This window comes from Cetorhinus maximus, chromosome 2, assembly GCF_964194155.1.
Source record: "Cetorhinus maximus chromosome 2, sCetMax3.hap1.1, whole genome shotgun sequence".
Lineage (NCBI taxonomy): Eukaryota > Metazoa > Chordata > Chondrichthyes > Lamniformes > Cetorhinidae > Cetorhinus > Cetorhinus maximus.
In genome coordinates this window covers 45851600-45868409 of record NC_135880.1, presented here as the reverse complement: position 1 = coordinate 45868409, position 16810 = coordinate 45851600, and the positions used below count along the sequence as shown (strand labels likewise).

General features: G+C 40.1%; 1 protein-coding gene across 1 annotated transcript in view; it reads left to right on the top strand.

The window, feature by feature from the left end:
• Window positions 1-16810, top strand: part of rad17 (RAD17 checkpoint clamp loader component) — a 66518-nt gene that overhangs the window by 4891 nt on the left and 44817 nt on the right. The window contains exons 2-4 of the mRNA XM_078564310.1: window positions 1252-1368; window positions 3507-3788; window positions 9049-9132. Of these exons, the coding sequence (XP_078420436.1) occupies window positions 1324-1368; window positions 3507-3788; window positions 9049-9132 (411 nt within the window). The 5' untranslated portion in view covers window positions 1252-1323. The remainder of the gene's footprint in view (window positions 1-1251; window positions 1369-3506; window positions 3789-9048; window positions 9133-16810) is intronic.

Genomic DNA, 16810 nt, shown 5'->3' with positions numbered 1-16810 from the left:
ACCTCAGTGTCCCTGAGGTTAGAAAGGCAAAGGGAGAAAAAAGTTTCTGTTTGGACACTTTCTGCTAGTGTGTTGTTCACGTGCCTTCATGTAGGGTGAATGTTTTTTATATGTGATCATGTATAATGATTATTAACCATGTATTTGTAGGAGCCTAATCATGTTACCACGTACACTCTCTTTCAGCAAGGATCAATAGATAGTGATTAAGAGCAGAAATGACAGCTGATTTTGCAACCCTTCTTTCCCTTCCCCAGTTAAAGGATATTGAGGTCAATTGTAGTTCCCTCCAAGTGAGAAACAACCACTAGCCATAAATCAGCAATTGAACTGGAGTTCTTGGTCTCAATACCACACTATACAATGGGGTAGTGTTTCAAATGTATGTGCAGTCTGCGATTCCCACACAGATTGCACCCAAAATTAAACCCATTTTGAAGTGTTTTTCTGGGGTTTTTTCAATAACTGATTTTCATATCACCAAATGCAAAGTCTGCCATGGATCAGTGCAGTTGGGCAGTGTTTTAAAATGTATTTCTTTAAAAGTTGCTTTATTTTTTTAAGAAATAAATCCTTATATTTGAGCGGTAGTACAGTTTTATTAATACAGATGTAAAGAGGATTAATAAAATAAGCATTTTAAATCACATCACCTATTCACCACCTGAGAGTAACCTGATTTTAAATGACTGAAAATGGCTTTTTGAAAAATATAAGTAACTATCTGACTTTCTAACTGTTAGTTCAGGGCACGTTTGTCAATTCCTCAAATTTGAAAATAAAACTTTCAAAATGTACCTATTAGTGTCCCTGCATCCAAAAGATCCAGCTTAATGTTTGGAGCTGTCTCGTGCCTGTGATTGAGTGCAATTAGTGGAAACTCCCAATAGTGACAAATTCACTGGTGAAGCCACATTTGTGGGCGGGACCTGCTTTTAGTACAAGCTTCTTAAAATTGGTACAAAAGATCACGAACTTGAGTCATGCTGAACACCATATGTGCCCAAAATTCCACAATCCTTTGCCCCATTTATGCTGATATTGAGGGAATTGCACCAAATAAACCAGCACAATCGAACAGAAACTCTAGGTCCCATGAGTTCACCCACTAAATTTTAGCATTGACTGGCAAAACTATAGACTTGTCCCAGGGTGTCAATTTACATTTTATGTTAATACAAAATACTTAGTAATTACAAATAGAGATAAATGATTTGAGTTAAAACTTGGCATTTTCTTTCCTTCCTGAAGCTGAACTTGTGAGAAGTGACTTTATTGTTGAAGGTGCAGAACGTAGCTCGCTTATGACTATCAGCAAAGTTGATGATGTCAAAATCTTCTGTCAGCAGAAAAGTTGTTTCTGCTAAGGTAAATGTGTTTTACAATCAGTATTTTGGAATTGGTGTTTTTGCGTAGTGTTACAGTACTTGGGTTGAGAACACAATTTGTTCAATTGTTTCTATTTTTTTAAATGGAGAAGTCCAAGCTGCGATGTTAAGTTAATTATTTCACTTTCACAGGAGCTACTTTTACTTTTGATGCTAGGAACATTACATTTTTGACTGCTATTCAAGACATTAATTTTTCTAACTTGCCTCAACAACTATATGTGGTAGCAAATAGCATAGATGGATTTATGGGGAAGCTAGGTAAATACATGAGGGAGTTCTGATAGTTAGATGAAATAAGGTAGGAGGAAGCTTGTGTACAGCATAAATGCCAGCACAGTTGGGCTGAATGGCCTGTTTCTGTATCGTAAATTCTATGCAACTTTGATCTGGTCAGTAGATAAATGTAGTGTTTCATGCTGAGCTTTAGAGAACGAGACCTAGGTTCACTCACTGTTCTGGGTTATTCTTATCTGAGACAGCAAGCAGTGCCTTAAGATCCCAGGGCAGGGGTGGGGGTGGGGGTGGGGGTGGAGGTGGGGGGGTAAAATTGGCCATCCTGTTTCTGACTGCTGTCCAGTGACCTCTGCTGAAAAACTGTTAGTGCCATCAAGCAACTCAAAAATTAATTTAACAGAAGTGCTCCCTTTTTAAAGGGGCACAAACAATAAAGAAAAATTGAACAAAGCAAGCTTAACAATTAACTCATAAAACTGTTCTCACTGTCAATTATGCATTTTAAATGCCCCCTCCCCCCACCCTTTCCCTTCTCAGTGCCCATTGCTCCCAAAAGTCCTTAATTGGACGCCACCTACTCCTCCAGGGAAACCCGGATGCAAATGTTACCATGGAAGAGAGACAGGCAGCCAGAGCAAAGAACCCCATCAGCTCTGTTTATCTTGGAACTGTTGACAACCAGCCCCAGGAACACACCAACTAGACAGTTCCCCTACTTGCCTCCATGAGGTGACAAAAGGTCAGGAGCCTCGCATTGGATTGGAGCCAGAAATTAAGATGCAGCCCTTCAAATAATGGAACACACTCTCTGTCTAGACTTACCAGTGAGGAATTTCAACTACGGGACAGATACCAAAGGCACTGAACCATATTCCAGTCCCCACACAATTTTTAGGAGCAGAGGGTAAATTGGAGAGAGAGAGAAGAAAAAGCTACTGGTAACTGTTCTGTTTTGTAAACATTGGACTGTATATTTTGAAATTCATGATTTGGGTTGGGGTTTCTAATTTTTAAAAAAAAGACAATTTAATATTGTTTATGTTGATATTTGTCTTTTGGAACAGGAAAAAATATAATAAATTTATCATAGCAAGAGACTGTATTTCATAAACAGTGTTATTGCAGATTGAACCATGCACGATAGGGTGTGCTATTTAACACCATTACCATCCATAATGCATTACATTTCCTGAAAAAAGTGTTCTGGATTCAGACTAAGATGGTTTATTTTTCTGTACCTGGCCTTTCTAACATAAAATTTGTGTTACAGAAATGCCAAGTTTATTCTAAGAGATTTTAAACAACTTGGAAAACTGCACACAATGATTAGAAACCTATGTTGATACTGCCTTTCTTTAGGTAATATTTGATTTCATTATCAGAAATCAAATAACAACAAATATTCCAGCTCAAGAATCCTGCAATTTTAAAATTAAAAGATTATAGAACTCAAATCTTCTCTCATGATGAATCTTCTGTTATGATGAAATTAACTTTTGGAACCAAGTTATATTTATAATTACATCATATGATAAAATTAGATAATGCAAACTCACATAATTCTAGATAACAAATTTGCACTTGAAGATATGAGGAATTGCTCAAGGTCTGTGATAAATGCTTGGTAAGTGATTTATTTCTCACTTGGCCAATATTCATTTCTGAATCAACATCCCTTAAAAAGCAGATTATCTGGTCATCAGATTACTGCTTGTGGGAGTTTGATATGTGCAAATTGTCTGCCATGTTTTCTATATTACAATAATGATTATACTTCAAAAGTACTTCATTGGCTGTAAAGTGCTTTGGCACATCCTGAGGTCATGAAAAGCATTACAGTATATAAATGAGAGTCTTTCTTTTCCAAAATTGTTATTTTAGGTGACAAACTGGGTGAGTCCGTCTTTTGATGGTATCAGCAACTCTACCTTACCATTGACTGCAGACAAAAAACCATCTGGCAATTCAGGGTCAAGTAGTGGAGTTCAGAAAACTCTTCGGACAGAAAGAGACAGAACATTGCAGTCCTTCATCTTAAACAATGCAAAGAGCCGAAAAAGAACAAAAGTATCTGATGTGGAGCAGATTTTTGATCGCAATGGACATAACTCATCTTCAAATCCTAATGAACCCTGGGTGGATGAATATAGGCCTCAGACACAGGTATGTATGTGATACATAATAAACTCCATGATCTGTTCCCCTGAAGTTCAGGTGTATAGATTTTGAAAAAACTTTCCCACACTTTCTTTGTAACAGAAAAGGTGACTATTCAATTTGATAATTGCTTAGGATATGATTAAGGTGGTGTTACAACTTTCAGCTATGTTTTAGATATTCTTTTGGACTAATGGCACCAGTCTGTGTAGTAACTCTGAGACCTCCTTGTTATATGAATTAGATAGTGATCCGCACACAAATTTTATTTGATAATTATCTTTTTTATTTGTTAATGGGATGTGGGCATCGCTGGCTAGGCCACCATTTAGAGGGTATTTAAGAGTCAGCCACATTGCTGTGGGTCTGGAGTCACATGTAGGCCAGCAGATTTCCTTCCCTAAAGGACATTAGTGAACCAGATGGGTTTTTATAACAATCAGCAATAGCTTTGTGGTTATCATCAGACTTTTAATTCCAGATTTTTATTGGATTCAAATCTCACCATCTGCCATGGTGGGATTTGAACCCAGGTTCCCAGAACATTGCCCTGGGTCTCTGAATGACTAATCCAGTGACAATGCCACTGCCTTCCCCCATGCTTCTGTGAAGCACATTTGTTTGTTTTACTATATTAAAGGTGCTATATTAATGCAAGTTATTTGTGTCTATATGTGACTGATAAGCACTTTAATTGAACAAGGCCAGATAAGGATAAGTTTTGGCAAGCCTGTTTTTACATGGCAGGTGATGTGTGCCAGGCAGACCAAATTCACAAGGGAAACTTGGCTATGCTATCTCACAGCTTTGCTTTTTGTATTTATTATGAGAAGATTTGGGCACTGAATTCAGAAGTAATAAGTTCGCTAACACCTTTTAGATTTAAAAAACTAAATTAAAACATTTAACAAAAAAGATGTCAAGCACATAAGATTACAGTTACTTAATATTATACTGCTAAAATTCCTAATTAAACTGACTCCTACACACCTCCTTTAAGGCAACAATCCAAAATAGATTTTAAATTTAAATAGCAAGCCAGCAAATTTACCACAGCACCCACTCAACAGTGGAATCCCAAAGGCTTTTCTCCAACTTTAGTTACTGGACACAGCAGACTTTTACAAACATGGCTAGAGGCTTCCCTAAAGCTTTTTTTTTAAAAGACACACTCCTTTTAGTTCTTATGGCCTCACAACAACACCTCCCTTTTATATATGTTCTCTTTCTTTAATCATCTGCAAATTCCATTGTTCTATATGTCTTTGGAAATGTACTTTTCCCATTAATATAAAAGATCTTTCATTTTGCCAATATGGTCAGTCTGTTTTTGGAAAAAATAAACATAATAACCTTGCCCTATTTATCTTGTTAGTTAAAAACATCCTACCATCCCTTTGAAATCCAAACAACTCCTTCATTTATCTAAAAATGCAAATTTCCTTCACACCCTTCATACTAGGACCTCATCTGTGTTTACTCATTAGCATTTCAAATGCCTTTTACCCCTAACTTTTGATAATTTCAAGCTTGCAGTCTATCTGACTCTAATTAAATCACACAGAACCATCTACACTCTCACCCATAAACCTACTTTATAATAAACCATCATAATATTATGAAACTTATGGGTTTGTGACGAGCTTCATTTTAATACTATATAACTTCAGTCACTCCTTGTAAATTGGAAAAATATGACACTTTATTTATTATCATGCTAAAAAATAGCATTCCCTTTTCTTTTCTTGACCTAGGCTGACTTTCTTCTTTGAGATTTGGCCTGTTTCTGTGTTAATTAGCAGCCTTGTGGGAGCTAACCTTGCCAGTAGAGCTGCCAATTAAACTGATTGACCCTTTCGTCCGATGATGGTTTGGCCAGACTATTTCACATTGTGTGTGTCTTAAATGAGATGAGAAATCCCCATTGCTTAACCAGCTTAGTGGCTACTTATTACCTTGAGTGAGCTAATTAATGTAAGGTCCACCCTTTGTCCTGGCACACGTTTGTGGTTTCACTTCAATTTAAAATAGTGCTTCAGTGTAAATAGCATTGAAATCTTTTCTGTGGAAAAGCGATTTTAAAAATCCCATGCAAATTAAATTTGTTTTTTTTCAAACTAGGAGAGAAATTCCTCCTCTTTTCCATATTAACCCTCAGTCTGGTCAAGCACATATTTCCTGCCAGCAAATGATTTATCCTTTTGACTTGAAAAGAACTGAAAGGTCCATGACTAGCAGACATATAATGCAGCCTGACAATATTGAGCTGCAGGACTGAGAGACAGAAATTAAAAGTGTGCCCTTGCACTATCGAAACAGATTAAAAACAATTGTCATTTTTGCTTATACTCATATAACTAGGCTAATATTAATGCCTCCTTATTCGTTAACAGAATTCAGCTATTCTTCATGTTGTAGTCTTTGAACTGTTAATTTTAAATACAAGTGAGTCTAAATTATGGAAGCATACACCTGGAGGTTAGGAATATAAAATAAGCAAGCATCAGGCAAGATTAGAAGGAAATTCTTTTCCCTACAGAGTCAAAGATCGACAGAATAGGCTTCCAATTCAAGCTATACTTTTTTTAAGAAAAAGTCAAATGAGTACCTGATTAGGAACAGGATTGAAGGCTATAAAGAACATTCCCATTCTCAATGACAACAGAGACCAGTACGTGAGTGTAACAAACAAGGCTGAAGCATTTTGTAGCCATATCCTCAGCTGGAAGTGCCAGTCAATGATTCATCTTGGCCTCTTCTTGAGATCCCCAACATCACAAGCAAGTCTTCAGCCAATTCATCAAGAAAAGACTGTGTACTAGATGCAGCAAACGCTCTGACAACGTCTTGGCTGTTGCGCTTTAGAAAGAGCCATGCCTCTAGCCAACCAGTTCCAGTACAACTACAACACTGGTATCTACCTGGAAAAAATGCAAAATTCCTCAGGTACATTCTGTCCACAAAACGCAGGACAAATCGAATCTGGCCAAAATGCCACCCCATCAGTTGACTCTCCATCATCAGTGAAGTGATAGATGGTGTAGTCAGCTGTGTGATTAAACAGCCAATAACCTGCTCAATAATGCCCTGATCAGTTCCAGGCCTCATTACAGTCTTGAACAAAGGAGGTGAATTGCAGAGGTGTTTGGAGTGACAGCCCTTGACATCAAGGCAGCATATTACTGAGTATGGCATCAAGGAGCCCAAGTAATTTTCAAGTTGATGGGTATCAGTGGGCAAATTCTCACTTTGTTGTCCCCCTTGGAGTCTTACCTAGCATGATGGAAGATGGTTGTGGTTGCAGGAGATCAATGATCTCAGTCCCAGCACATCGCTACAGGAGGTCCTCAGGGTGATGTCCAAGACACAGCCATCTTCAGCTGTTTCACAAATGACCTTGCCTCCATCATAAGGTCAGAAGTGGGGATGTTTGCTGCTGACTGCACAATATTCAGCACCATTTGCGACTCCTCAGATACTGAAGCAGTCTGTGTCCATATTGAGCAAGAGCTGGATGATATTCCAGCTTGGGCTGATAAGTGGCAAGTACTGGCCACAAACGTCAGGCAATGACCATCTCCAACAACATAGAATCTGACCATCTCCCCTTGACATTCAATGGCATTACCATCATGAATCCCCCAGTATCAACATCCTGGGGGTTATCATTGACAAGAAACTGAACTGGATTAGCCATATAAATACTGTGGCTATAAAAGCAGGTCAGAGGCTAGGAACCCTGTGGCAAGTAACTCACCTCCTGACTCCCCAAAGCCTGTCCACCATCTACAAGGCACAAATCAGGAGTGTGATGGAGTACCTTCCTGGATGAGTGCAGCTCCAACAACTCTCAAGAAGCTCGACACCGTCCATGATAAAGCAGCCACTTGATTGGGACCCCATCCACCATCTTGAACATTCACTCCCTCCACCACCAAGGCACAGTAGCAGCAGTGTACCATTTACAAGATGCACTGCAGCAACTCACCAAGGCTCCTTCGACAGCACCTTCTAAATCCATGACCTCTACCACCTAGGACAAAGGCAGCAAATGCATGGGAACACCACTACCTGCAATTTCTCCTCCAAGCCACCCACCATTCTGACTTGGCACATTATCAACATTCCTTCACTGTTGCTAGGTCAAAATCCTAGAACTCCCTTTCTAACAGCACTATGGGTGTACCTACACCACATGGATTTCAGCAGTTCAAGAAGGTGGCTCACCGCTACCTTTTGAGGGCAGCTGCGGATGGGCAATAAATGCTTGCCTAGCCAATGAGGCCCACACCCCGTGAAAGAATACATTTTTAAAAATCATGAACCTATTCTGAGAATCTTGCTTGTATTTGATTTGACAGCCTATGCTAAGAATTCGATCATAGCAGAAACTTTCTAACCTGGAAGTTCCTGATAACTCCTTTGCAAAGTCAAATTTTTAAAAAATCAAATATTACACTATTGATTTGTTTGATAAAATGACTAAAAGATAAAAACTGAATCACTAAACTGAACACTAGTAGACAGTACCCTAGGCCTTATTAATAGGGGCATAGAATACAAGAGTAAGGAGGTTCTGTTAAACTTGTATATAAAACATTGCTTTGACCTCAACTGGAATATTGCATTTAATTCTGGGTGCCACACTTTTTAGGAAAGATATGAAGGAAGGCTTTGGAGAGAGTGCAGAAAAGATTCATGAGAATAGTTCCAGGGATGAGGAACTTCAGTTTTGAAGATAGATTGGAAAGTTGGGACTGTTCTCCTTGACAAAGAGAAAGTTGAGAGGAGATTTGACAGAGGTATTCAAAATCATGAGGAATCTTGGGAATTGGGAAAAACTGTTCCCACTGGTGTAAGGATTGAGAATGAGAGGGTACAGATTTAAGGTAATTGGCATGAGAAGAAGCTTTTTCACTGAATGGTTAAGATCTGGAATGCGCTGCCTGAGAATGTGGTGGGAGCAGGTTCAATCAAGGCATTCAAGAGGCAATTGGATTATTATCTGAAAAGGAAGAATGTCTAGGGTTATGGGGAAATGGCAGGAGAATGACACTAGGTGAATTGCTCATTCGAAAAGCCAACACAGACACAACAGGCCAAATGGCCGCCTCCTATGCTGTAACAATTTTGTGATTGTAATCATAAGCTAATTTATTATATGTCTTTGAGTGACTTAATGCATTATTTGTGCTATGTATTACTGATACTATGCAGCTACGATGATGTTTCTCTTAATATTGTTTTGTGTTCTCTCCTGTTTCAGAGTGAACTTGCAGTTCACAAGAAGAAAATTGAAGAGGTTGAAAATTGGCTAAAAGCCCACACAATAGAGAGACATCACCACCAGGTGCGTCACTGCAACTGTTTTGCTTTCATTCTTTTGTGACTTTCAATGGATTTTAAATTTATCCCTAGAGTTTGGTCAAAATATTAATATAATTTCTCCAGAGCAGCAGAGGAGTTGACTGAGGCTAGTGATCAGAACCAAAGGACATTTATGGGTCAAATTGTGCTCCCAGAAAGCCAGACCAGAATATCGCTGAAAGCAGCATACTCCTCCCTCTGGCTCCAACTCCAAGTGTCAGTTTGGCTTAATGGTAGCACAGGTCATGGTGTCATTCAAGTCAGAATTTGAGAACATAGCCTTGCTTAAAACACCTGTCCAGTGCTGAGGGAATGCTTGTGACATTATTTGCTTTGTACAAATTAGCTGCTATGTTTGTCCACAAAACACTACTAACTGTGCTTCAAAAATAACTAATTGGATGCGAAATACTTAGCAGTGTCCTGAAGCTCTATGGATAAGCTTCAGATATATCTACATTTGACATGATATTCTCAGTCTGGCAACTGCAAGTGAAATGCTATGAGCAAAGGAGACCGCTGTGTGTATATATAGAGATCTCACCAAGGCATTCAACCATGTGAGCAGAGGCAGTTTGTTTAAGCTGCTGGAGAAAATTGGCTGCACACAGGAGCTGCTCAGTGTGCTCTCTTTCATGACAACATGATGGGCAAGGTCAGCTATGAAGGGGTAACATCTAGGCTTCTTTTGAGATGCACAGTGGGGTCAAACTGGTCAGGTGGGCAGAAAAATGGCAAATGGAATTCAACCTAGAGAAGTGTGAGGTGATGCATTTGGGGAGGTCAAACAGAGAAGCAAAGTTTAAAAAGTGTCCAGCAAGGGAAATTGATGAGGTTAAACTGTTTATACTTCAATGCAAGGATTATTACAAACATGGTAGATGAGTTAAGGGCACAGGTAGACACATGGCAGCAGGATGTCATTACTATAACAGAGACCTGGTTAAAGGAGGGACAAAACTGGCAGCTAAATATCCCTGATTATAGAGTCTTCAGACACGATAGAGTAGGAGATAAAAAAGGAGGGGGGGGGTAGCACTAATGGTTAAAGAATCAATTCTAGTTGTTAGAAGGGATGATATACTAAATGGGTCAACAAACAAGGCCTTATGGATTGAGCTTAGTCACACTACTGGGAGTATACTACAGACCCCAAATAGTGAAAGGGAGATAGAAGAACAAATATGTAGGCAAATTTCTGCTTGTAAGAACAAGAGGGCAATAATAGTAGGAGACTTCAACTATCCTGATATCAACTGGGATTTAAACAATATAAGGGGCACTAAGGGAGAAAAATTCATGCAGTGTGTCCAGGAAAGTTTTTTCAACCAATTAGTGACAAACCCAACGAGAGGAGATGCAATTCTAGACCTAGTCTTGGGGAATGAAGAAGGGCAAGTTGGTGAAGTGACAGTTGGTAACTATATTGGAGACAGTGATCACAATTCAGTTAGATTTAGCATTAGCATGGAAACGGAAAGAGATAAGGCAGGAGTAAAAGTCTTGAACTGGTGGAAGGCAAATTTTGTAGAAATGAGAAGGGACTTGGCTGAGGTGGACTGGACAGCACTGCTGGAAGATATAACAGTGGAAAATCAGTGGGAAGCACTAAAAACCGAGATCCTAATTGTACAAAGTAGACATGTCCCTTACAAAAATAAGAGTGTACTGCCAAATCTAGACCTCCCTGGTTGTCTAGAGGAATACAGGGGAAGATCAAACAGAAAAAGAAAGCGTACGATAGGCATAAAGAACTAAGCACTGCAGATAGCCTAGACGAATTTAGGAAGTGCAGGGATGAAGTAAATAAGGAAGTCAAAGAGAGGGCATGAAAAAAGATTAGCAAGTAAAGTTAAAGATAACCCAAAGATGTTTTACCAAAACATTAACGCTAAAAGGTTAGTTAAGGAAAAAGTTGGACCTATCAGAGATGAAGATGGAAACTTGTGTGTAGATGCAGAGGCTGTGGGAAGGGTTTTGAATGAATATTTTGTCTCCGTGTTTACAAAGGAAAGGGAGGATGTAGATATAGTAGTCCAGGAGGAACACTGTAAGATATTGGTGGGATAGTCATAAAGAGAGAAGAAGTACTCTAAGGGTTGAAATCCTTGAAAGTTGATAAGTCACCAGGGCCAGATGGATTGTTTCCGAGGCTGCTGAAGGAAGTCAGGGAGGAGATAGCAGATGCTCAGAGGATGATTTTCCAATCTTCACTAGATACAGGGGAGGTACTGGAGGACTGGAGAAATGCAAACGTAGTTCCATTGTTTAAAAATGGGTCAAAGGAAATGCCAAACAATTATAGGCCAGTTAGTCTTACATCTGTGGTGAGCAAATTAGTGGAATCAATCCTGAGAGATAGGATTAACTGTCATGTGGAAAGTCATAGACTAGTCAGGGATGGTCAGCATGGATTTGTTAAAGGAAGGTCTTGCCTCACAAATTTGATTGAATTCTTTGAGGAAGTAACAAGAAGGGTTGATGAAGGTAGTGCAGTGGATGTTATGTACATGGATTTTAGCAAGGCATTTGACAAGGTCCCACATGGCAGTTTGGTCAGGAAAGTAAAAGCCTATGGGATTCAGGGTAATGTGGCAAACTGGATAAAAGGTTGGCTTTGTAACAGGAAACAAAGGGTAATGGTCGATAGATGCCCTTGCGAATGGAAAGTTGTCTCAAGTGGTGTTCCACAGGGCTTGGTGTTGGGACCCTTGCTGTTTGTGTTATATATTAACGATTTGGACGTGAACATGGGGGGCACGATTGGGAAATTTGCAGATGACACAAAGATTGGCTGAGTAGTGGATAGTGTAGAGGATAGCTATAATCTCCAAAATGATATAGATGGGTTGGTGGAGTGGGCAGATGTGGTTTTAACATAGAGAAGTGTGAGGTCATACATTTAGGGAGGTCAAACAGTTATAGGGATTACACAATAATGGGAATATACTAAGAGGCATAGATGAAGTGAGAGATCTTGGCGTACAAGTACACAGGTCCATGAAGGCAGCAGTTCAAGTAGACAAGGTTGTAAAGAAGGCATATGGAATGCTCTCCTTCATTGGCAGAGGTATAGAATATAAAAGTAAGGATATAATGTTGGAATTGTATAAAACACTGATGAGGCCACAACTGGAGTATTGTGTGCAGTTCTGATCACCACATTACAGGAAGGACGTAATAGCTCTGTAGAGAATGCAGAGGAGGTTTCCAAGAATGTTGCCAGAGTTAGAAAAGTGTAGCTACGAAGAGAGATTGGATAGGTTGGGGTTATTTTCCCTGGAACAAAGAGGCTGAGAGGTGGCATGATTGAGGTGTACAAAATTATGAGCGGAATAGATAGTGGACAGGATAAAATTGTTTCCCTTGATGGAGAATTCTAGAACCAGGGGACATAGATTCAAGATAAGTGGCAGAAGGTGTAGGGGTGACATGAGGAAGAATTTTTTTACGCAGAGGGTAGTGGGTGTCTGAAATTCACTGCCCAAGTTGGTGGTAGAGGCAGAAACTTTAAACTCTTTTAAAAAGTACCTGGATCTGCACCTAAAGTGCTGTAAGCTGCAGGGCTATGGGCTGGGTGCAGGAAGGTGGGATTAGAAAGGGCACCTGGGTGTCCTCGGGCTGGCATGGACAAGATGGGCCAAATGGCCTCCTGTGCTGTAACTTTTCTATGGTTCTAAGGCAAAGGGTTACACAATAAATGGGAAGATACTGAAAGGTGTAGAGGAAATGAGGGACCCAGAAGTGAATGTACAGAGATCCCTGAAGGTAGCAAGGCAGGTTGGTAAAGTGGTTAAGAAGGCATATGAAATCCTTTCATTTATTAGCCGAGACGTAGAATATGAGAGCAGGGAGGTTATGCTGGAACTATATAAAATAGTAGTTATGCCAGAACTTGAGTACTGTGTGCAGTTCTGGTCACCTCATTATAATTACATTAGAGGGTACAGAGGAGATTTACAAGGATGTTGCCATGACTGGAAAATTTCAGCGATGAGGAAGGATTTGATCGGCTGAGGTGGTTCTCCTGGAACAGAGGAGGCTGAGGTGAGATTTGATTGAAATGTACAAAATTGTGGAGGGGCCTGGTTAGAGTGGATGGGAAGGGCCTATTTACTTTAGCAGTCAGGTCCATGAATACAGGGCATGGATTGGCAGAAAGATTAGAGGGGGAGGTGAGAGAAATTTTTTTACCAAGAGGGTTGTGGGAGTCTGGAACTTATTGCCTGAAAGGGTCGTAGAGGCAGAAACCCCCTCTCATTTAAAAGGTGTCTAGATATGCACCTAGAGTGCTGTAACCTACAGGGCTACGGACCAACTGCTGGAAAGAGGGATTAGGCTGGATTTTTTAGCCTATTTCGATCCCTTCCCCCCACCCCACCCCCACTAGGGCTATCTGTACCTTGCTCGTCCTGCTTTCTACCCTTAATTAGCACATTCCTTTAGATAATATCACCACCTTCAACACCTCTTTGTCCTTTTTGTCTGTGACATCTTTTGGTTATCTCCACCTATCACTGGCCCTCTATCCAGCTCTTCTTGTCCGTTCCCCCACCCCCCCGTAAACCAGCTTATATTTCACCTCTCTTCTGTTTTTACTTAGTTCTGTTGAAGGGTCATTCGGACTCTAAACGTTAACTGTGCTCCTCTCCACAGATGCTGCCAGACCTGCTGAGTTTTTCCAGGTATTTTTGTTTTTGTTTAGGCTGGATGGCTCGTTTTTTAGCCGACGCAAACACTATGGGCCAAATGGCCTCTTTCTGTGCCGTAAGATTTCTATGATTGAAACAGTGGGTTGTGTTCTGGCACTGACACTTTGACATATTTTTCTTGTTGCTGCTGACACGTGCCTTCAGATAATCTACAGAGCTTACATACAAGAAGTGAGGACAGCTGTTCAGCCTTGGTCACCTGAGATCCAAAACAAAGGTGCACCAGGTCATCAGAGTTGCTCTACACTGATGATGCCGCACTAGCATTCCATTCTGAGGAACACCTTCAGCGGCAAATGCACAGACTCTCATACTTGTAAAGAGTTTGGTTTGACCATCAGCATCAGGAAGACAAATGTCAAGGTTCAGGGTACTGCAATGCCACCATCTATCAACATTGACAATGTGTTGCTGGAGGTTGATGGCTTCATAAATCTGGGCTCCACAATCACCAGCAAACTCTCACTTGATGCTGAAATCAATCACGCGTCGCAGAAGCTGCAGCTGTTATGCCCAAGCTGAGTAAGAAAGTGGCATTTTCTTGTGAATTGTCCTGATGAGTGCAAAACAAAGCTTCGACAAGTTATTTTTTTTCCAGCAATATTCAAGCTCTGTACTACCAAAAGAAGCAAAAAGCTCTGGGCTGAGAAGGGGCCCAGAGAAGACAGAAGTCAGCAAATTGTGCACCTTGTCAACCCACTCTCTTCCTCTGCAGCAAGTGTGACAGACTGCCATGCCAGAGTGGGACTCCAAAGTCACACTAGCAAATGTGAATTGACCACCATGGCACAAACTATTGTCTTATGGGAAGGAAAGCTGCCACCATATCTCTAGATGGAAAATTTATTTTTTATTTGAAATTGTAATACAGTGAAAAGAGTTAACTTTCCCACCTGACTTGACTGAAGTATTCCATGCTGTTGTTTTCTCACCTGCATTCGAACTTTAATCCTGGTTTCAGCTGCTCTCTCACCCTCTTGAAGTTTCTCAAAGTAGTGTGTTTTTTAAACATGATACTTCTGGATAAAAACATTGATTACTGTGGTATATTATGCTGTAATAAACCTTAGCAATGACTTATGCTTGAGATATTGTTCTACAAGTATGTGACCCTGCTGTTACTCACCCAACTGCTCTTACTTGATGTGTGAGCATTAGCAAGAAAAGTTAATGAGCTGTTTCACTATTGAAAACAGCACAGCTAAACCCAATTTTTCTGTATCCACCCTGCCAAATCCCTTTATAATTTTAAACACCTTAATTAGCTTATCTCTCGACCGCCTAAACTCAGAATACGAGCCAAGTTTGTGCAACTTGTGCTCATTATTTAACCCAACAAGCCCTGGTGTCATTCTGATGAACCTATACTGTACCCTTCCAAAGCCAATCTGTTTTTTCCTGAGATTTGGTACCCAAATCTAACAGGTTCTGACCAAGACATTGTAAAACCAAAGGGCATTGCTTCCTCGTTTCAACCCCCTTGAGTTAAAGGCCAACAATCCATTGGCTTTTTGATTTGTATTTTGTACCTGTGCACTAGCTTTTAGTGATTTGTGTACATAATAGCTAAGTCCCTTGCTGCTCCACAGCTCCTGGTCTCTCACGATTTAGAACATTTCCGATTTACCTTTCTCGGATCCAAGGCTTACACCTTCCCATATTGATTTCCATCTGCCATAGACTACTCACTTTGTCTGTCTATGTCCCTTTGTAATTTCTTATTTCCATCTACACAATTTAACATACCTCCTAACTTTGTGTTATCTGTAAATTTGGATATACGACAGTCTAATGTTTCATCCAGTCACTAACGTCTTGTGAAAAGCTGAAACCCCTGTGTAGAACCCTGGTGAACAACAATTATCACATCGTACCGGTCAGACAACTAGCCCTTTATCCCTAATGCCTCCTACCTCCCAAGCACTTATCAACCCATGTCACAAGGTTACATCCAATTTCATACGCTGTCATTTTTGCTAATAATCTCTCGTGTGGAATGTTAAAGTTCTGGAAGTCTGCTTAGACAACAGCCATAGAAACACCCCTATCCAACATTCTAATGTCCTTATCAAAAATTTCAACTAGAGATTAATCAGTTACCTGAACATTCTTTAATAGAGCTTTTATTCTAGGATGGAAAACACCACTTAATCATATGCATATAATATTTAGAATCATAGAATGGTTACAGCGCAGGAGGCCATTTGCCCCATCATGTCCATGCCAGTTCTCTGCAAGAGAAACTCAGCTAGTCCCACTCCCAAGACCTTTCTTTATAGCCCTGCAGTTTTTTTTTCTCCTCCTTCAGGTGCTTATCCAATTCTATTTTGAAAGCCACGATTGAATCTGCCTCCACCACACTCTTTAGGCAATGCATTCCAGGTCCTAACCACTTGCTGTGTATAAAGTATTTTTTTCATGTTACCATTGCTTCTTTTGCCAGTCACCCTTTTACCTGTATCGCCTGCTTCTTGCCCTTCTGCCAATTGGAACAGCTGCTTTGTATACTGTGCAGATTCCTCATAATTCTGAGCCCCTCCATCAAACCTCTTTTCAGCCTTCTCCAAGGGGAACAGACCTAGCATCTCCAATTCAATTGAAGTCCCTCATCCCTTGAAAGATCCTCTCAAGTCTTTTCTGTACCCTATCTAAAGCCTTCACATCCTTCCTAAAGTGCAGTGTCCAGAATTGGACACAATCCTCCAGTTGAGGCTGGACCAGAATTTTGTATATTATTACGATCGAGCTAGGGACCATTAACATTTAAAAAGAAATCCAAATACCTTGTTTTAACCAATAGAACTAGGCCACAAGATTTCACCTTTTTTTAATGAAACCAACTTTTTTTATTTTTAAAAGACCTAAACAAAACAAGCACTTAACTTAACAATATGATTTATAAACACTTTATGCATTCACGTGTACTTCCTACCCCCGCCACCACCCCCC